General features: G+C 48.4%; 1 protein-coding gene across 2 annotated transcripts in view; it reads left to right on the top strand.

Annotated features, from left to right (window-relative positions):
• RCOR1 (REST corepressor 1) overlaps positions 1-21,633 on the top strand; it is a 666,190-nt gene that overhangs the window by 504,641 nt on the left and 139,916 nt on the right. For both annotated transcript variants that reach the window (XM_069207302.1, XM_069207303.1), the window contains exon 12: positions 17,908-18,140. In XM_069207302.1, coding sequence (XP_069063403.1) covers positions 17,908-18,140 — 233 coding nt within the window. The remainder of the gene's footprint in view (positions 1-17,907; positions 18,141-21,633) is intronic.

Below are 21,633 nucleotides of genomic sequence, written 5' to 3'. Positions count from 1 at the left end.
AGCACTTTAATTTTTTCCTCAACGGAAGACACACTGGCAGCTATAGATAGCTTGAAACCTCACAAGGTTCCAGGTTTGGATGGAATTCCTGGTGACCTGTACAAGTCTGAACCTTGTGTGTGGGCTGGGTATATAAATCTATTGTCTAACATAATAGCAAGTGGGGGCAGAATCATCCCTGTGTTTAAAAAAAGTGACACGAGCTGCCCTGCTAACTATCGCCCGATTAGCCTGCTGGATAATCTCAAAAAAATATTTGCCAGGCAGATGCTTGAAAAACTGTTGGATTAGGCGGCTAATGCAGAGATATTCTCGCATCTTCAGGCTGGATTTTGACCCAAGACTAGTACATCAATCCGGTATTTAGGTTTTCAGTACTGTATTGAAAGCAGGTCCTTCTCCAATGGCAGAGGCTATATGTAGCCTTTGTTGATTTGCGAGCTGCTTTCGACCTAATGTAGGAAAATGGATCCCTGTTCCAGTTACCCCCCACTTTTTGCCTGATATTGATGCTGACTTGACTGAGAAGTGTGCTGGGACCCTGATAACCAGACCCCAGCACCAATGTCCTTTCACTTGAAAACGTACCATTGTTCCACAATTGGCACATCCCTGGTACACAGTAAAAGGTACTAGTGGTACCAAGGGTCCTGTGACCAAGGAAGGTCCCTAAGGGCTGCAGCACATGTTGTGCCACCCTAAGGGACCCCTCACCTAACACATGCACACAGCCATTGTAGATTGTGTGTTGGTGGGGAGAAAAAGGCAAAGTCGACATGGCATCCCCCTCAGGATGCCATGCACACAAAATGCTGCCTGTGACATAGGTAAGTCACCCCTCAAGCAGGCCTTACAGCCCAAAGCAGGGTGCACTATATCAAAGGTGAGGGCATAGCTGCATGAGCAATATGCCCCTACAGTGTCTGTCTATTCCTAGACATTGTAAGAACAGTGTGGGCATATTAAGTATATGGTCTGGGAGTTTGTCAAAACAAACTCCACAGCTCCATAATGGCTACACTGAATACTGGGAAGTTTGGTATCAAACTTCTCAAAATAATAAACCCACACTGATGCCAGTGTTGGATTTATTACAAAATGCACACAGAGGGCATCTTAGAAGATGCCGCCTGTATTTTACCCAGTCCTTCAGTGCAGGACTGACTGGTCTGTGCCAGCCTCCCACTGAGATGAGTTTCTGCCCCCCTGGGGTGAGGGCCTTTGTGCTCTCTCAGGACAGACACAAAGCCTGCACTGGGTGGAGGTACTTCTCACCTCCCCCTACAGGAACTGTAACACCTGGCGGTGATCCTCAAAGGCTCATGCCTTTTGTTACAGCACCCCAGGGCATCCCAGCTAGTGGAGATGCCTGCCCCTCCGGCTACTGCCCCCACTTTTGGCAGCAAGGCAGGAGAGGATAATGAGAAAAACAAGGATGAGTCACCCACCAGTCAGGACAAGCCCCTAAGGTGCCCTGAGCTGAGGTGACCCCTGCCTTTAGAAATCCTCCATCTTGAGTTTGGAGGATTCCCCCAATAGGATTAGGGATGTGCCCCCCTCCCCTCAGGGAGGAGGCACAAAGAGGGTGTAGCCACCCTCCAGGACAGTAGCCATTGGCTACTGCCCTCCTGACCTAAACACCCCCCTAAATTCAGTATTTAGGGGCGACCCAGAACCCAGGAAATCAGATTCCTGCAGCCTACAAGAAGAAGGACTGCTGACCTGAAATCCCTGCAGAGACAACCGAGACGACAACTGACTTGGTCCTAGCCCTACCGGCCTGTCTCCAGACTCAAAGAACCTGCACAGCTACGCATCCGACAGGGACCAGCGACCTCTGAAGCCTCAGAGGACTGCCCTGAACCCAAAGGACCAAGAAACTCCTGAGAACAGTGGCATTGTTAAAAAAACAGCAAATATTTTGCAACTTTCAAAGACTTCATTCTTCCCGCTGGAAGCGTGAGACTTCACACTCTGCACCCGATACCCCCTGCTTGAGCTCCAGAGAACCAACACTGCAGGGAGGACTCCCAGGCGACTGCGACCTCGTGAGTAACCTGAGACGACCCCCCCGGATCCCCACAGCGACGCATGCAGAGAGGATCCAGAGGCTCCCCCTGACCGTGACTGCCTGGAACAAAGAACCCAACGCCTGACCAAGCACTGCACCCTCAGCCCCCAGGATCAGAAGGAACTGAACTCCAGTGCAGGAGTGACCATCAGGCGACCTTCTGCCTAGCTCAGTCGGTGGCTGGCCTGAGAAGCCCCCCTGTGCCCTGCCTGCACTGCTGGAGTGACCCCGGGTCCCGCCATTGAGTCCTATTAAAAACCCAACGCCTGCTAAGCACACTGCACCCGACCGCCCCTGTGCCGCTGAGGGTGTGTTTTGTGTGCCTACTTTTGTCTCCCTCCCCCCCCCCCCCCCCCATAAAACCCCCCTGGACTGCCCTCCGAAGACGCAGGTACTTACCTGTTGGCAGACTGGAACCGGAGCACCCCTGTTCCCACAGCGCCTATGTGTTTTGGGCCCTCCTTTGACCTCTGCACCTGACCGGCCCTGTGTTGCTGGTGCAGTGACTTTGGGGTTGCCTTGAACCCCCAACGGTGGGCTGCCTATGCCCAGGAACTTGAACTTGGAAGGACCTTACCTGAAAAACTAACCAATACTTACCTCCCCCAGGAACTGTTGATTTTTGCACTGTGTCCACTTTTAAAATAGCTTATTGCCATTTTAACTAAAACTGTGTATGTTACTGCTCTAATTCAAAGTTCCTTACTTACCTGTGTGGAGTACCTTGCATTTTATGTATTTACTTCAAATCTTGAATCTTGTGGTTCTAAAATAAATTAAGAAAATATATTTTTCTATATAAAAACTATTGGCCTGGAGTAAGTCCTTGAGTGTATGTTCCTCATTTATTGCCTGTGTGTGTGAAACAAATGCTTAACACTACCCTCTGAGAAGCCTACTGCTTGACCACACTACCACAAAATAGAGCATTAGAATTATCTAATTTTGCCACTATTTTACCTCTAAGGGGAACCCTTGGACTCTGTGCACACTATCTCTTACTTTGAGATAGTATATACAGAGCCAACTTCCTACACCTAATTCAACGCAATATGTGGCAAGTTCTAAGGCAGATGGGAGCCCCAACAGCCTAGTGGATATCTTGATTATACTACATAGTGGGAACTATTCCCAGGTCCACTGGGGTGGGCAAGGAAAGGTGACATCAAAAACCCCAGTACGCCGGGGGGTACGGCAAGGCTGTGTGTTGGCCCCTACACTCTTCTCTTTATACATGAACAATATTACTGAACACCTCGGTCAGTGTATAAATGACTCTCCCACTATTAACGGTGAGAAAATCTCTATCCTTTTTGCAGATGACTCACTGCTAATTTCTAATGGGATTGCAAAATCTTGTGTTAAAATTTGAGTCTTTCTGCAAAGAAAGGGAGTTGGAGATAAATTGCTCAAAGACCAAGTATATGGTCTTTGAAAACTCTACAGTAAGAACGCAGAGTATAAAAGTGGGCAATTCCAGTCTTGAAAGGGTGTCAGAATTTGATTACCTAGGTATTACCTTGTCTTAAAAAAAAAATGGGACTGTCGAGAAGTAAAAAGTTCCCTAATGTTAGCTCATAGATCTAATGCCATCCTCCGTTTCTTTAGAGCTACAAGCTCTCCCTGTTTCACCAGCCGTTGAGGCTTATCGAGCCAAGGCCCTTAATGCAGCAACCTATGGTGCAGAATTACGGGGGTATGCTAATACACATAGCAAAGAGGTTGCCGAAAAATTTTTTTTTAGGACTTTAACGGCCATACCAATCAGTCCCCCCCCCCCCTTATACCCTTGAGATAGGATATGGGCATTAATCGGGTCGCTGATCAAATACTGTTAAAACCCCTACTCTATGGATACGGGTCTGGTCTACCCCAGAGTTGGCTACGTATAGAGTAGGCCTCAGCTACGTGGTTAGGTTAGACTTAGCTCTGAAAGTCCCCTGGTTGTGCTTTGTTTCCACATGGCTTAAAAAGCTGAAGCTTGAGGCACTTTGCGAACAGCCGCACCAAATCTGTAGAGAAGATAAAAGGTACTTAAGGTGGCATATTGGCAGTACACTAGGGAGTGTCAACAGCATAGGGCTGATTAGGGGCATCTTACAGAAACATTTTTGGAGTTTAAAGTTGTGCCCAAATTTGAAGACTTTTTGGATTATATCACTCCACCAAGGGCAAAGACTCTGTATCTGCGTTTTAGACATGGCTGCCTGCCTGTGAACACTTTTTGTAGTATGTGGCGAAGAGATGGGCCATCGCCTAATGCCCCCTATGTAAATCATTGCCCGAGGCGATAGATCATATTGGTTTTGTCTGTCCTGGGCATTGAGCCTCAAGACAGCGGTGGCTCAGACCAGTCTGCCAATCCCTGGGGATTGGGGATTATCGAGTGGAGCTGCGCCTGTTTAGGTCAAGTTTAGACAAGACTCTAGTCTACCCTATTAGTCGTTTTCTTCTGGGGGTATGGATCAGAAGAGATAGGGCTCTGGCCCGGGAGGGGGATGGGGAAGTTGCGTCATAGTAAGTGCAAGGACCCAAGAAAAGTAAGGAACCTGATAGGATCAATGTTTGTTCTGTCACTTTGCTGTAATTAGCTCACTTGACATGTTCTGAATGATCTTTGGTTAAAATGCAGGGGGGGTTAAAATTGTTTTATTTTGTCTTTTTTTTTTTTTTTTTTTTTTTTTTTCTTGTTTAAAAGATTTTAAGGATGTTTAAGGATCTCGAAGTCTGACGAGACTTTGTTCATACCGATGTTATGTAAATAACATTTAAACCTATATTATTGTATTGTATAATGTATTATATGTATGCTTTTAGGGCAAACTGCCGAAATAAAGTATTTCTACTATAAGTAAAGTGCATATTTACTATACTTTGTGAATTCTATATCTCTGGAACCCTCAGGTGGATCTTTTTCATTTTAGTGTTTCTATGTCAGATTACTTGAGTGTCCGTTATTTCTGATGCAATTTGGTGCTGTTTAATGGGTTATACTTGTTCTTTGTTTAAGCCTAACTGCTCAGTGCCTTAGCAACCCACAGTTGAGCTAAGGTTTAACAGACGAAAACTGATTAGCCTAAGGGAATAGGTAGTGTATTACACAGTAGTAGGAAGCTGGCTATCTATGTAGGGTACCAAATGTAGGGGTACAGTTCCTGGGGAGTGGTAAGTTCAGTACAGTTTCAGAGATAAGTACCACACTTATTGGTTTAATCTCTGGGGTATAGGTAGTCCACCGTTGAGGGTTTAAGGCAACCCCAAACACCCAGCAACACAGGGCCGGTCAGGTGCAGAGGTCAAACAGGAGCCAAAACTACGTGGGCGTCTATGGAGGTAGGAGGTACTCCGGTGCCAGTCTGCTGGCAGGTAAGTACCCATATTGTTGGACGACAGACCAGGGGGGGTGTGGAGGGGCCCCAAGTAGGCACACAAACCACACCCTCAGTGGCACAGGGGCAGCCGAGTGCAGTGTGCAAACAGGGCATCGGGTTCTCAATAGAACTCTATGGAGGGACCAGGGCTCACTTAGGCGCTGCAGGCAGGGCACAGGGGGGCCTCTTGGGCAAGCCACTGACTGGACAAGGGTTAGGGCGGCCTGCTGGTCTTTGCTGCCCCAGTGGTCGGTTTCTCACAGGCCTGGGGGCTGTGGGTGCAGTGCTTCTCCAGGCTTCGGATATCTTCGTCCTGGGCAGTTGCGGTCCGGGGGATCCTCGGGATTCCCTCTGCAGGCGTCATCGTGGGGGTGCAGGGAGGTCAGCCCATGGTGGACAAGTCTTCGGAGTCGCCCTGAGGGTCCTCTCTGAATATTTGGTTTCTCTGGACATGGGCTGGGGGCGTTAGGTGCAGAGTGTTGGGGACTCACGCTTCTGGAGTGAAGTGGGAGCCATTTTAAAGATGGATGTCTTCTTCTTGCGGTTGGGCAGAGCCGCTGCACACAGGAGTGTGTGGTCCTCAGTGATCCCCTGGAGACTTTTCAGGGGTCGCTGGTCCTGCGGAACACGTCGCTTCTCGGTTGCAGGGTCTTTGAAGCAGGAGATAGGCCGGTAGTGCTGGGGCCAAGTCAGTTGTCGTCTCCTTTTCTTCTCTGCAGCTTTTTCAGCTCAGCAGTCCTTCTTCTTGTGAGGTTGTCAGAAATCTGGAGGGCTCGGTTCAGTGTCGCCCCTAAATACTAAATTTAGGGATGTGTTAGGGTTAGAGGGCAGTAGCCGATGGCTACTGTCCCTGAGGGTGGCTACACCCTCCATGTGCCCACTCCCTCTGGGAAGGGGGGAACATCCCTATCCCTATTGGTCCTAATCCTCCATAGCAAGATGGAGGATTTCTCAAGCAGGGGGTCATTTCAGCTCTGGTCACCTGAGGGGTGGACCTGGCTGAGGGGGTGGTGACTTCTTGTTTTTCTTATTATCCCTCTGGACTTGCTGACAAAAGTGGGGGCTTGTCCGGGGAAGCGGGCATCTCCACTGGCTGGAGTGCCCTGGGGCATTGTAACACCAGGCTTGAGCCTTTGAGGCTCACCGCCAGGTGTTACAGTTCATGTAGGGGGAGGTGTGAAGCACCTCCACCCAGGACAGGCTTTGTTTCTGACCGCAGAGTGCACAAAGGCACTCACCCCATGTGGTCAGAAACTCATAAGGAAGTGGCAGGCTGGCACAGACCGGTCATCCTTGCACTAGCAGTTGTGCTAACATACAGGGGGCATCTCTAAGATGCTCTCTGTGTGCATTTCTCAATAAATCCCACACTGGCATCAGTGTGGGTTTATTGTGCTGAGAAGTTTGATACCAAACTTCCCAGTATTCAGTGTAGCCATTATGGAGCTGTGGAGTTCGTTTTTCACAGACTCCCAGACCATATACTCTTATGGCTACCCTGCACTTACAATGACTAAGGTTTTGCTTAGACACTGTAGGGGCATAGTGCTCATGCACCTATGCCCTCACATGTGGTATAGTGCACCCTGCCTTAGGGCTGAAAGGCCTGCTAGAGGGGTGACTTAACTATGCCACAGGCAGTGTGAGGTTTGCATGGCACTCTGAGGGGAGTGTCATGTTGACTTAGTTATTTTCTCCCCACAAGCACACACAAGCTGTGAAGCAGTGTGCATGTGCTGGGTGAGGGGTCCCTAGGGTGGCCTAAGACATGCTGCAGCCCTTAGAGATCTTCCCTTGCATCAGGGCCCTTGGTACCAGGGGTACCTGTTACAAGGGACTTACCCGAGTGCCAGGGTTGTGCCTTAAGAGAGGGACATGTTTCTTGCCCCTTGCACAGTTGTTCCCTTTTGGGTCCCCCTGGGCCCAAGAGCTCCACCTGATAAGGTTCCAACTCCATAGGCTCAGTTCCCTCAGGGGATAGAACTTCTCCCTGAGAAGAGATGTGCTTTTTCTTTTTCTGTGCTGAAGCTGGTTCCCCAGTCTTCTTTCCTTTTCTCTTGGGGGGGTTGGGCCATTATTCCAGACTCCCCACACCTCTTTTTCACCCTGAGCCTTGCACTGTCCCCTTGTCTTGACACACACCAGTTCAGGGATACCCAGCATGGTTGCATGGGTTTTGAGTTCTACCTCAGCCCATGCTGAGGACTCAGATAATTTCCAAGCAGACAGTCTACTGGTATAGCAGAGGAGACTACCACCTGTTTCAGGCCATTGACCCTTCCCCATTCTAAAGTTACCATAACCATGGGATGTACTTTAGTCTGATTGTCAGCGTTGGTGACTGGATAAGTTTGTCCAGTCAGGTATTGTCCTGGGGAAACCAGTTTGTCTGTAACCATTGTGACACTGGCACCTGTATCCCTCAGGGCTTCTACTCTAGTCCCATTAATAAAGAGCTGCTGCCTGTATTTTTGTATGTTAGGGGGCCAGACAGCTAGTGTGGTAGGTCCACCCCACCCTCAGAGACCAATGTAGCTTCGGTGTGGACCCTGCTTTGCTCTAGGCCCACTGTTGATCCCACCTGGAGACTGGCTATTCCAGTGCTAACTGGAGTAGTAGTAGAAGTGGAACCTTTCTTGGGACAGGCCTTGTCTCCACTTTGGTGTCCCTGCTGATTACAGCTACGACACCAGGCCTTTTTGGGATCAACGTTTTTACCCTTGTACCCAAATGAGGATTGTGAAGAGGCTTTGGACCCACCCTCCTGAGCAGGTTTTGGGGGTCCTGTAGAAGACTTTACATTTTCCATTGGATGTCTCAACACTCTTTCCCTGGGGAGTCTTTGTGACCCCTTTCTTTTGGTCACCCCCTGTGGAAGTCTTGACACAATGGTCTGCCTTCTTTCCCAATTCTTGGGGAGAAATTGGACCTAGGTCTACCAGATGCTGATGCAGTTTATCATTGAAACAATTACTTAAAAGGTGGTCCTTCATAAACAAATTATACAGCCCTTCATAATCATTTACACCACTGCCATTAATCCACCCATCTAGTGTTTTGACGGAGAAGTCAACAAAATCAACCCAGGCTTGCTCTATGATTTTTGAGCCCCCTGAACCTAATACTGTACTCCTCAGTTGAGAATCCAAAGCCCTCAATCAGGGTAGCCTTCATGAGGTCATAGGATTCTGCATCTTTTCCAGAGAGTGTGAGGAGTCTATCCCTACACTTTCCAGTGAACATTTCCCAAAGGATAGCACCCCAGTGAGATGTTTACTTTTCTGGTTGCACAAGCCCTCTCAAAAGCTGTGAACCATTTGGTGATATCATCACCATCTTCATATTTTGTTACAATCCCTTTGGGGATTTTTAGCATGTCAGTATTCTCTCTGACCCTATTTAAGTTGCTGCCACCATTGATGGGAGCTAAACCCATCTGTTGTCTTTCCCTTTCTATAGCTAGGAGCTGTCTCTCCAAAGCCAATCTTTTGGCCATCCTGGCTAACAGGAGGTCATCTTCATTGAGGCTGCCCTCAATGCTTCCAGAGTTGCTGGACTACCCTGTGGGAGAAGCAGCATCTCTGATTATCACTTGTGGAGTCAGGGTTTGAGGAACCCTGATCTCCCTAACTAGGACAGGAGGGGGGGAAATTATCCTCCTGGTCACTAGCTTCCCCCTCTGTAAGGTTGTCTTCAGAGGGGTGGTCTCTAGCAAACTCTGCCAAAAGCTCCTGGAGCTGTACTTTGGTAGGGTTTGATCCAGTTTTTATATTTTTTATTTTACAGAGTCCTTAACTCTGACATCCTAAGATGCAGGTAAGGTGTGAGGTTGAGTTCCACCACCATCTCATCTGTACTAGACATTATTTCTCTAAAAGTTGGGATACTTTTTAAGAATCTAAAACTATCTCTAGAACTTAATCCAAACTTATACAAAACTTTTAAACTCTAAAAGAAATGCTAACCGGGACTAACACAAGGCCCTAGCAGGACTTTTAAAAATTTAGAAAAATAGCTCAAATTTCAAAAATCAGTTTCTAATGACAATTTGGGGAATTTAGTCGTGTGATCAGGTATTGGCTGAGTAGTCCAGCAAATGCAAAGTCTTAGACCCCACCGCTGATCTACCAATGTTGGAAGTTGGCTCTGTATATACTATTTCAAAGTAAGAAATAGTGTGCACAGAGTCCAAGGGTTCCCATTAGAGGTAAGATAGTGGCAAAAATAGATAATACTAATGCTCTATTTTGTGGTAGTGTGGTCGAGCAGTAGGCTTATCACAGGGTAGTGTAAAGCATTTGTTGTAAACACACACGCAATAAATGAGGAACACAGACTCAAAGACTTACTCCAGACCAATAGTTTTTTATATTGAAAAATATATTTTCTTAGTTTATTTTAAGAACCACAGGTTCAAGATTTACAAGTAATACTTTAAATGAAAGGTGTTTCACTTAGGTACTTTAGGAGCTTTGAATAATTACAATAGCATGTACAGTCTCGGTAAAAATGGCAATAAGCTATTTTAAAAGTGGACACAGTGCAAAAATCAATAATACCTGGGGGAGGTAAGTAAAGGTTAAGTTCACAGGTAAGTAAAACACTTACAAGTCTCAAAGTTGGGTCCAAGGTAGCCCACCGTTGGGGGTTCAAGGCAACCCCAAAGTTACCACACCAGCAGCTCAGGGCCGGTCAGGTGCAGAGGTCAAAGAGGTGCCCAAAACGCACAAGCTTCAATGGAGAACAGGGGTGCCCCGGTTCCAGTCTGCCAGCAGGTACCCGTGTCCTCGGAGGGCAGACCAGGGGGGTTTTGTAGGGCACTGGGGGGGGACACAAGCAGGCACAGAAAGTACACCCTCAGCGGCACAGGGGCGGCCGGGTGCAGAGTGCAAACAGGCGTCGGGTTTCAGATAGGAAGTAATGGGGAGACCCGGGGGTCTCTTCAACAATGCAGGGAGGCACAGGGGGGCTCCTCGGGGTAGCCACCACCTGGGCTAGGCAGAGGGTCGCTCCTGCACTGGAGTTTGGTTCCTTCAGGTCCTGGGGCTGCAGGTGCAGTGTTGGTTCCAGGCGTCGGGTCCCTTGTTACAGGCAATCGCAGTGAGGGGGAGCCTCTAGATTTCCTCTGCAGGCGTCGCTGTGGGGGCTCAGGGAGGTCGTCTCTGGCTACTCACGGGCTCGCAGTCACCGGGGAGTCCTCCCTGTAGTGTTGGTTTTCCGCAGGTCGAGCCGGGGCGTTGGGTGCAGAGTGGAAAGTCACACTTCTGGCGGGAAATTTTAACTCTTTAAAGATGTTTATTTGTTGCAAGAAAGTTGCAGATTGTTGGACAGGGCCGCTGTTCACAGGAGTTTCTTGGTCCTTGGTTGCAGGGCAGTCCTCTTAGGCTTCAGAGGTCACTGGTCCCTGTTGGATGCGTTGCTGTTGCAGTTTTCTTCGAAGTTGGGAGACAGGCCGGTAGGGCTGGGGCCAAAGCATTTGTCGTCTCCGTCTTCACTGCAGGGCTTCAAGTCAGCAGTCCTTCTGGTTAAGGTTGCAGGAATCTAGTTTCCTAGGTTCTGGGTAACCCCTAAATACTAAATTTAGGGGTGTGTTTAGGTCTGGGAGGGCAGTAGCCAATGGCTACTGTCCTTGAGGGTGGCTACACCCTCTTTGGGCCTCCTCCCTGTGTGGAGGGGGGCACATCCCTAATCCTATTGGGGGAATCCTCTATCCACAAGATGAAGGATTTCTAAAAGTAAGAGTCACCTCAGCTCAGGACGCCTTAGGGGCTGTCCTGACTGGTGGATGACTCCTCCTTGTTTTTCTAATTATCTCCTCCAGCCTTGCCGCCAAAAGTGGGGGCAGTGGCCGGAGGGGTGGGCATCTACACTAGCTGGGATGCCCTGTGGTGCTGTAACAAAGGGATGAGCCTTTGAGGCTCACCGCCAGGTGTTACAGTTCCTGCAGAGGGAGGTGAGAAGCACCTCCACCCAGTACAGGCTTTGTTCCTGGCCACAGAGTGACAAAGGCACTCTCCCCATGTGGCCAGCAACATGTCTGGTGTGTGGCAGGCTGGCAGAAACTAGTAAGCCTACACTGAAAGTCTGGTATGTTTTCAGGGGGCATCTCTAAGAAGCCCTCTGGGTGTATTTTACAGTACATTGCACACTGGCATCAGTGTGCATTTATTGTGCTGAGAAGTTTGATACCAAACTTCATAGTTTTCAGTGTAGCCATTATGGTGCTGTGGAGTTCGTGTTTGACAGACTCCCAGACCATATACTCTTATGGCTACCCTGCACTTACAATGTCTAAGGTTTTGCTTACACTGTAGGGGCTTAGTGCTCATGTACCTTTGCCCTCACCTGTGGTATAGTACACCCTGCCTTAGGGCTTTAAGGCCTGCTAGAGGGGTGGCTTACCTATGCCACAGGCAATGTGAGGTTGGCATGGAACTCCGAGGGGAGTGTCATGTCGACTTTATCATTTTCTCCCCACCAGCACACACAAGCTGTGAAGCAGTGTGCATGTGCTGAGTGAGGGGTCCCTAGGGTGGCATAAGACATGCTGCAGCCCTTAAAGACCTTCCCTGGCATCAGGGCCCTTGGTACCAGGGATACCAGTTATAAGGGACTTGAGTACCGGGGTTGTGCCAATTGTGGAGACAAAGGTACAGTTTAGGGAAAGAACACTGGTGCTGGGGCCTGGTTAGCAGGGTCCCAGCACACTTTCAAATCATAACTTAGCATCAGCAAAGGCAAAAAGTCAGGGGGTAACCATGTCAAGGAGGCATTTCCTTACAACATTATTTTCTTAATTTATTTTAGAACCACAAGATTCAAATTGCAGTTAAGTACATTAAATGTAAGGTACTTTGCATAGGTATGGTTTGAACTTTGAACAAAAACAGTAATGTAAACAGATTTTCATAAAATGGCAATAAGCTATTTTAAAAGTGGACACAGTGCAAAAGTCAACAGTTCCTGGGGGAGGTAAGTACAGTTTGGTTAATACGGTAAGTTAAACACTTACAAGTTCAGGATCTGGGGCATAGGTAGCCCACTGTTGGGAGTTCAAGTCAACCCCAAACACCCAGTACCAGCGACACAAGACCGGTCACATGCAGAGGTCAAAGAGGAGCCAAAATAACATGGGCGCCTGTGGAGCCAGGGGGTGCTCCGGTTCCGGTCTGCTGGCAGGTAAGTACCCGCATCCTCGTGGGGCAGACCAGGGGGGGTGGGGGTTAGTAGAGTATTGGAGGGGGGGGAGCAAGGAGGCACACAGAACACACCCACAGGGGCAGCCGGGTACAATGGGCAAACAGGGCATCGGGTTTACAATAGAATTCCATGGAGGGACCGGGGGGTCAATCAGACGTTGCAGACAGGGCACTGGGGGGCTTCTGGGGCCAGCCACCAACTGGGCAAGGGTGAGGGCCACCTGCTGGTCACTCCTGCACCAGTGGTCGGTTTCTCACAGGCCTGGGGGCTGAGGGAGCAGTGCTTCTTCCAGGTGTCTGATATCTTTGTCCCGGGCAGTTGTGGTCAGTGGGGTCCACGGGATTCCTTCTGCATGTGTTGTCTTGGGGGTGCAGAGAGGTCAGCCCAGGTTAGACACGTTGTCGGGGTCGCCTGGGAGTTCTCTCTGGGTTGTTGGTTTCTCTGGACATGGGCCTGGGGTGTCGGGTGCAGAGTGGTGGGGATTTGTGCTTCTGGAGTGAGGTGAGAGTCCCTTTACAGATGGTTTCTTTTGTCCTTTGGTTGGACAGGTCCGCTGTCCTTTGTAGTTGCAGGGCAGTCCTCTGAGTCCGCAGAAGTTGCTGGGCCCACAAGATGAGTCGCTGGTGCAGGTTCTCTGAAGTTGGAGGCAGGCCAGTAGGGCTGAGACCAAAGCAGTTGTCGTCTTCCTTCTTCTATGCAGGGCTTTTTAGCTAGGCAGTCGTTCTTTGTAGGTCGTCAGGAATCTGACTAGCTTGGTTCAGAGAGCCCTTAAGTACAAGATTCAGGGGTGTTTTTAGGGGTTAGAGGGCAGTAGCCAATGGCTAATGTCCCTGAGGATGGCTATACCCTCCTTGTGCTAACTTCCTTTGGGGAGGGGAGCACATTCCTGTCCTGCAAACCAAGATGGAGGATTTTGCAAGGGGTGTGTCACTTCAGCTCTGGACACCTTCGGGGTGGTCCTGGCTGAGGTGGTGGTGACTCCTTGTTTTTCCTAATTAGCCGTCTGGACTTGCTGCCAAAAGTGGGGACTAAGTCCGGGGGCTGGGCATCTCCACTAGCTGGAGTGCCCTGGGGATTAGTAACACGAAGCCTGAGCCTTTGAGGCTCACTGCTAGGTGTTACAGTTCCTGCAGTGGGGAGGTGTGAAGCATCTCCACCCAGGGCCGGCTTTGTTTCTAGCCTTAGAGAGCACAAAGGTTCTCACCCCATGGGGTCAGAAACTTGTCTCAGTGGCAGGCAGGCACAGACCAGCCAGTCCTGCACTGAAGGACTGGGTATAATACAGGAGGCATCTCTAAGATGCCCTGTGTGCATTTTTTATTATAAATCCAGCACTGGCATCTGTGTGGGTTTATTATTCTGAGAAGTTTGATACCAAACTTCCCAGTATTCAGTGTAGCCATTATGGAACTGTGGAGTTAGTTTTTGACAAACTCCCAGACCATATACTTAATATGGACTTAGACACTGTAGGGGCATATTGCTCATGGAGCTATGCCCTCACCTGCGGATAGTGTACCCTGCCTTAGGGCTTTAAGGCCTGCTAGAGGGGTGACTTACCTATGCCACAGACAGTATTTTGTGTGCATGGCATCCTGAGGGGGATGCCATGTCGTCTTTGCTTTTTTCTCCCCACCAACACACAATCTGCAATGGCAGTGTACATGTGTTAGGTGAGGGGTCCCTTAGACGTGGCACAACACATTCTGCAGCCCTTAGTGACCTTCCCTGGTCACAGGGCCCTTGGTACAAATGGTACCTTTTACAAGGGACTTATCGGTGTGTCAGGGATGTGCCAATTGTGGAAACAATGGTACCTTTTTAGTGAAATAACACTGGTGTTGGGGCCCGATTAGCAGGGTCCCAGCACACTTCTCAGTCAAGTTACCATCAATATCAGGCAAAAAAGGGAGGGGGGGGGGTGTAACTGCAACAGGGAGCCATTTACCTACAAGGATCACTTGGCACTTCTCTGTGAGGAGGTTAAGGCTCTCTTGGCCAAGGGAGCCATAGAGAGGGTCCCTGTTTCAGAAGAGGGCGGTGGTTTCTATTCCTGCTACTTTCTGGTACCCAAAAAGGACAAGGGCCTCCATCATATCCAAAACCTTTGGTCCCTCAGCCTCTTCCATAAAAAGGAGAAGTTCCAAATGCTCGCTCTGGCTCAGGTTTAGTCTGCCCTGGACCCAGTGGACTGGATGGTAGCATTGTATTTACAGGACGCTTACTTCTACATTCCCGACCTGCCTGCCATCCACCCTCCCTCCCCACCCCAGGTGTTCACCAAGGTGATGGTCGCAGCTGATCTGCACAGATCAAGGGTCTCCGTCTTAGTCTATCTTGACGACTGGCTGATGAAGGCGGTCTCGCCACAGGCTGTTGTCCCCACCTTCAGACTATGGAAGCTCTCCTGCATTTGTTGGTGTTCACTATAAATGTGCCAAAGTCACACCTGACTCACTCACAGACGCTTCCCTTCATCGGAGCTGTTCTGGACACATTGCATTTTCGGGCTTATTCCCCCCCCCCCCCCCAAGTGGCGAGTCCAGGATATTCAGGCTATGATACCAATGTGTCGGCCTTTGTCCTGGATTTCAGTGAGAATGACTCTGAGGCTGCTGGGCCTCATGGCCTCCTAAATCCTGCTTGGTGACACATGCCAGATGGCATATGCGGGCTCTGCAGTAGGACCCGAAGTTCCAGTGGGCGCAGGATATAGGGAAGCTCTCCAACATTGTCCCGATCTCTGAGGAAACTGCATGAGATCTGCAGTGGTGGCAAAACAAGCCTCGATTGGGTCAGAGGTAGATTCCTCTCCCTTCCCCAACCAGTTCTGACAGTATTGACAGATGCATCCCTCCTGGGTTGGGGCGACACCCTAAGAGAGGTGGACATCAGAGGCATCTGGTCTCCGGTAGAGTCTGGACTCCACATCAACCTGTTGGAGCTCCTGGCGATCAGACTAGCATTGAAATCCTTTCTTCCTTCTCTCAAAGGGAAGGTAGTGCAGGTGTTCACGGACGACACCACTGCTGTGTGGTACTGCAACAAGCAGTGCGGAGTGGAGTTGTGGACCCTTTGTCGAGCATCTATACCTCTGGACGAGGCTGGAACAGCAGGGAGTATCCCTGGTGGTTTAGCAATTGACGGGCTTTCTGAACGTCAGAGCAGACGAACTCCGCTGACAATGCTTAGTCACGAATGGCATCTCCATCCGGAGATGGTGCAAGGTCTCTATCAGCATTGGGCAGAGCCTTTGTTAGATCTGTTCGCCTCCACAGAGAACGCGCAATGTCAGCAGTATTGTGCATTGGCGTTTCCAAAGGGGCACTCACTTGGCTACGCTTTTTGACTTTAGTGGAGCTCAGGCCTCCTGTACACCTTTCCGCCTATACCACTTCTGCCCATAATTCTCAAGAAGATCAAGAATGACTGGGTCCAACTAATCCTTGTCACCAGACCAGGCATGAAGAGTCTGGTATCCTGAGCTGTTAAGCATGGCCATGGATTCTCTAATCAGACTGCCCCTTTGGGAGGATGTTCTGTCGCAGCAGCAGGGGAGGGTTCTCTGACCAAACCTATCCTTTCTCCGCCTTCTTGCATGGAGTTTGAGCAGCAGTAGTTGACAACTTTTTACTTTCTACTCAGTCTGAGGTCAGACGGATTAACTGTTATCTTGGCAGACAGGCATCCCTCCACCAAAATGGTATACACCTGTCATTGGAATAAATTTGTGGCCTGGTGCACAGACACGTCTGTTTACCCCCTGTCTGCCCCTCTTTCTGAGGTCCTGTTGTTTATCCTTTCTTTGGTCCAGCAGCGCTCGGCTATGGGCACTGTCAACGGTTATCTGTCTGCCATTTCTGCTTTTTTTGTGGTAACCTGATTAACCTTCATTGTTGACGTCTCTAATTGTATATAGGTTCCTTTAAGGCCTTACTCATTTCTCCATCCCCATTCATTCAGTTGTATTGGAATTTGGTTTTGACATTTTTGATGTGTATTACACTTCTTCACAATTGTACTCTCAGGCTTCTCACTTAGAAAACAGCATTCCTTATGGCCATTACATCTGCCTGCGGGCATTGTCGTTTAAGCTGCCTTCTTTCCATCTACCCTGACAAAGTGATGCTTTGCACTAGGGCCTCCTTTCCCCCAAAAGTGGTTATGCCCTTTCATGTAGGCCAATCCATCACCTTGCCTACATTTTACGCACCCCTGCATCCTAAAGAAGAGGAGAGACGCTATAGCCTGGACCCAAAAAGAGCTTTGACATTCCACCTTGATCATACCAGAGAGTTCAGAGTGGATGATCTACTTTTTGTTAGTTATGTCGGTACGAAGAAAGGTCGGTCAGTGCAGAAGAGAATCTTCTCCATATGGGTTGTACTCTGCATTAAAATGTGCTAAACACTGGCTAAGAAACAACCCCCTGAGGACGTGTGTGCTCATTCTACCAGAGCTAAAGCTGCGACTACTGCTTTGGCATGCAGAGTTCCAGTCCTTGACATCTGTCAGGCGGCAACATGGGCATCGCTGCACACATTTACAAAACACTACTGCCTGGATAGTCAGATCCATAGGGACGTGCACTTTGCTTGTTAGGTCGTGCAGGACTTTCTAGTATGATCTTAGTTCGCAGACCCACCTCTGGTGATGGTTTTGCTTGGGTATCTATTCTCAGGTACAAAATCTGCAACTAGATATCGCTATCAGATTGACGAGTTACTTACCTTCGGTAACACCTTATCTGGTAGAGACACTATCTAGTTGTCCATTAAGTTACTAGAAGTGTTTTTTAAATGGCATGATATCTTCCCATAAAATCGAAAAGTATTAACCTATAAATCGGGAAAGCATAACTGTGTGTTTGCAGGTGAGTAAGGTTTGTTCTATTTTAACATTATTTTGAAAATAATACACACGTTGGATGAACAGTGCTCAGATCAGATCATTGGATTAGTCAATATTTTTAAATTTTAGGCAGAGCTTTCTCATTTCCCAGTGTGTTAGTAGGAGTAAGGAATAATTAAGTAATGGTGAAAGAAGGCATGTTGCAGAGGTTGTACTTCAACTAAGTTCTTAGCCCTTTTTTATCAATAATTCAATTTACCCTAATATGTTTATTTTCCTTTTGTTCTGTCATCGTTATGGTTTGTACATTTATTAACATTTGAAACATTTTATTCTATTGTCTCTTTTAGCAAACATGTATTTACAATGGTCTTACATTTAAGAAACAAGGTGGATATGTTTTTTGTTTTTTAGCAATCAGAAAATATGGCCGTGATTTTCAGGCTATCTCTGATGTGATTGGAAACAAATCAGTGGTGCAAGTGAAAAACTTTTTTGTAAATTATCGACGTCGCTTCAACATAGATGAAGTTTTGCAAGAGTGGGAGGCGGAACATGGAAAAGGGGAAGAAAATGGAGACACTGTCCAAAAGCTTATAAAAACATTGCCTGATCCTGCCATTAAAATGTCAGAAGAGGAGGAAGAGGTAATTCTGACATGAAGCCACAATTGTGTTCTAATGTTATTAATCATAAAGGCAACGTTTGATACATTATTCAGTGTTTGCAATGCCAGCATTTTAAACAATACATGGAGAACAATAATATATGTAAATCTATTAATGCATGTTTCCTTTTCTGGCCGAAGTGCAATAATTGAGTGATCTTATAGTATTTCCAACACCACCCACGTGTAAACACCTAAGAGGCCCAAAAGAGGTAAGGAATCTGAAAAAAATGGCAAGTGTAAGCAGTGATTTTTAAGGGTGATGGTTCAAAGACAAAGCACATTTACCCACCTTTATCCAGGTTTAACTGTAACCAAGACAGACTGCAGTTTGGAGAATTTGTTTAACTGCCTATTGTTTGTATCGTTACAACTAAATTCTGTCCCTGTTATCTCATCACCTTCTACTGAAGCTATGCCGAAGTACAATGGCCAGGGATCCACAGCAATGTACTCCCATGCAGTTTAAGACCTCACTGTGCCCACCAATTCACACTTCATTTATTTTCCCCCACTGTACCAGAGAGCGAGTGCGCTTTTCGAAGAACAGTGTAGTTAAGACTTTCATTCTTGTATTTCTTACAGGTTTGTTAACCCTTTTCTTCGATCAGAGTGATAGACTCCAACTAAATCTTATGAAAGAGGTCAACCAGTGTCAAAACAGGACTGGTCTTGCTTGTTTTCCCATTCAGAGGGCACTTGGACTATTAGTTTTACGTTTGGTTTGTCTCTGTAATTAATCGCATATTGAACCAGTAATCAGTGGGTGGGATAGAAGAAGCTTTTGCCAAGCTGATTTGTCGCTAACCTCCAAGACAGTGTACTTGGTGGCCATCGCTTGGCTCATAGGAAACAGATAATAGCTGTCTACTTTGAAACAGTAAATGTTGAACTACACCATCATCATCATAGTCCTAAAGCTGCAAAATTTATATATGTTAGATAACCTCAGTGTAGGAAGTTGGCTCTGTATGTGCTATTTCAAAGTAAGGAATAGCATGCACAGAGTCCAAGGGTTCCCCTTAGAGGTAAAATAGTGGTAAAAAGAGATAATACTAATGCTCTATTTTGTGGTAGTGTGGTCGAGCAGTAGGCTTATCCAAGGAGTAGTGTTAAGCATTTGTTGTACATACACATAGACAATAAATGAGGTACACACACTCAGAGACAAATCCAGCCAATAGGTTTTGTTATAGAAAAATATCTTTTCTTAGTTTATTTTAAGAAACACAGGTTCAAATTTTACATGTAATAGCTCTTTTGAAAGGTATCGCAGGTAAGTACTCTAGGAACTTTGAATCATTACTTTAGCATGTATACTTTTTACATAAAACACAATAAGCTGTTTTAAAAGTGGACACAGTGCAATTTTCACAGTTCCTGGGGGAGGTAAGTTATTGTTAGTTTCAACAGGTAAGTAAGGCACTTACAGGTTTCAGTTTTAGGTCCAAGGTAGCCCACCGTTGGGGGTTCAGAGCAACCCCAAAGTTATCACACCAGCAGCTCAGGGCCGTTCAGGTGCAAAGGTCAAAGAGGTGCCCAAACCACATAGGCTATAATGGAGAGAAGGGGGTGCCCCGGTTCCAGTCTGCCAGCAGGTAAGTACCCGCGTCTTCGGAGGGCAGACCAGGGGGGGTTTTGTAGGGCACCGGGGGGGACACAAAGTAGCACAGAAAGTACACCCTCAGCAGCGCGGGGGCGGCCGGGTGCAGTGTGCAAACACGCGTCGGGTTTCCTTCAGGTTTCAATGGGAGACCAAGGTGTCTCTTCAGCGATGCAGGCAGGCAAGGGGGGGGCTCCTCGGGGTAGCCACCACCTGGGCAAGGGAGAGGGCCTCCTGGGGGTCACTCCTGCACAGAAGTTCCGTTTCTTTAGGGGCTGGGGGCTGCGGGTGCAGGGTCTTTTCCAGCCGTCGGGAAATGGAGTTCAGACAGTCGCGGTCAGGGGGAGCCTGGGGATTCCCTCTGCAGGCGTCGCTGTGGGGGCTCAGGGGGGACAACTTTGGTTACTCACAGTCGTAGAGTCGCCGGAGGGTCCTCCCTGAGTTGGTTGTTCTCCACCAGTCGAGTCGGGGTCGCCGGGTGCAGTGTTGCAAGTCTCACGCTTCTTGCGGGGAGTTGCAGGGGTCTTTAAATCTGCTCCTTGTAACAAAGTTGCAGTTCTTTTGGAGCAGTGCCGCTGTCCTCTGGAGTTTCTTGTCTTTTTCGAAGCAGGGCAGTCCTCAGAGGATTCAGAGGTCGCTGGTCCCTTGGAAAGCGTCGCTGGAGCAGGTTTCTTTGGCAGGCAGGAGACAGGCCGGTAAGTCTGGGGCCAAGGCAGTTTGTGTCTTCTGTTCTTCCTCTGCAGGGGTTTGTCAGCTCGGCAGTCCTTCTTCTTGTAGTTGCAGGAATCTAAAATCTTAGGTTCAGGGAAGCCCTTAAATACTAAATTTAAGGGTGTGTTTAGGTCTGGGGGGTTAGTAGCCAATGGCTACTAGCCCTGAGGGTGGGTACACCCTCTTTGTGCCTCCTCCCAAGGGGAGGGGGTCACATCCCTAATCCTATTGGGGGAATCCTCCATCTGCAAGATGGAGGATTTCTAAAAGTTAGTCACCTCAGCTCAGGACACCTTAGGGGCTGTCCTGACTGGCCAGTGACTCCTCCTTGATATTCTCATTATTTTCTCCGGCCTTGCCGCCAAAAGTGGGGGCCGGGGCCGGAGGGGGCGGGCAACTCCACTAAATGGAGTGTCCTGCGGTGCTGTGACAAAGGGTTGAGCCTTTGAGGCTCACCGCCAGGTGTTACAGCTCCTGCCTGGGGGAGGTGTTAGCATCTCCACCCAGTGCAGGCTTTGTTACTGGCCTCAGAGTGACAAAGGCACTCTCCCCATGGGGCCAGCAACATGTCTCTAGTGTGGCAGGCTGCTGGAACCAGTCAGCCTACACAGATAGTCGGTTAAGTTCCAGGGGGCACCTCTAAGGTGCCCTCTGTGGTGTATTTTACAATAAAATGTACACTGGCATCAGTGTGCATTTATTGTGCTGAGAAGTTTGATACCAAACTTCCCAGTTTTCAGTGTAGCCATTATGGTGCTGTGGAGTTCGTGTAAAACAGACTCCCAGACCATATACTCTTATGGCTACCCTGCACTTACAATGTCTAAGGTTTTGCTTAGACACTGTAGGGGCACAGTGCTCATGCACTGGTACCCTCACCTATGGTAATATGCACCCTGCCTTAGGGCTGTAAGGCCTGCTAGAGGGGTGTCTTACCTATACTGCATAGGCAGTGAGAGGCTGGCATGGCACCCTGAGGGGAGTGCCCTGTCGACTTACTCATTTTGTTCTCACTAGCACACACAAGCTGGTAAGCAGTGTGTCTGTGCTGAGTGAGGGGTCTCTAGGGTGGCATAATACATGCTGCAGCCCTTAGAGACCTTCCCTGGCATCAGGGCCCTTGGTACCAGAGGTACCAGTTACAAGGGACTTATCTGGA

Source organism: Pleurodeles waltl, chromosome 9 (genome assembly GCF_031143425.1).
Source record: "Pleurodeles waltl isolate 20211129_DDA chromosome 9, aPleWal1.hap1.20221129, whole genome shotgun sequence".
Lineage (NCBI taxonomy): Eukaryota > Metazoa > Chordata > Amphibia > Caudata > Salamandridae > Pleurodeles > Pleurodeles waltl.
This window is presented reverse-complemented; position numbering and strand designations above follow the sequence as displayed.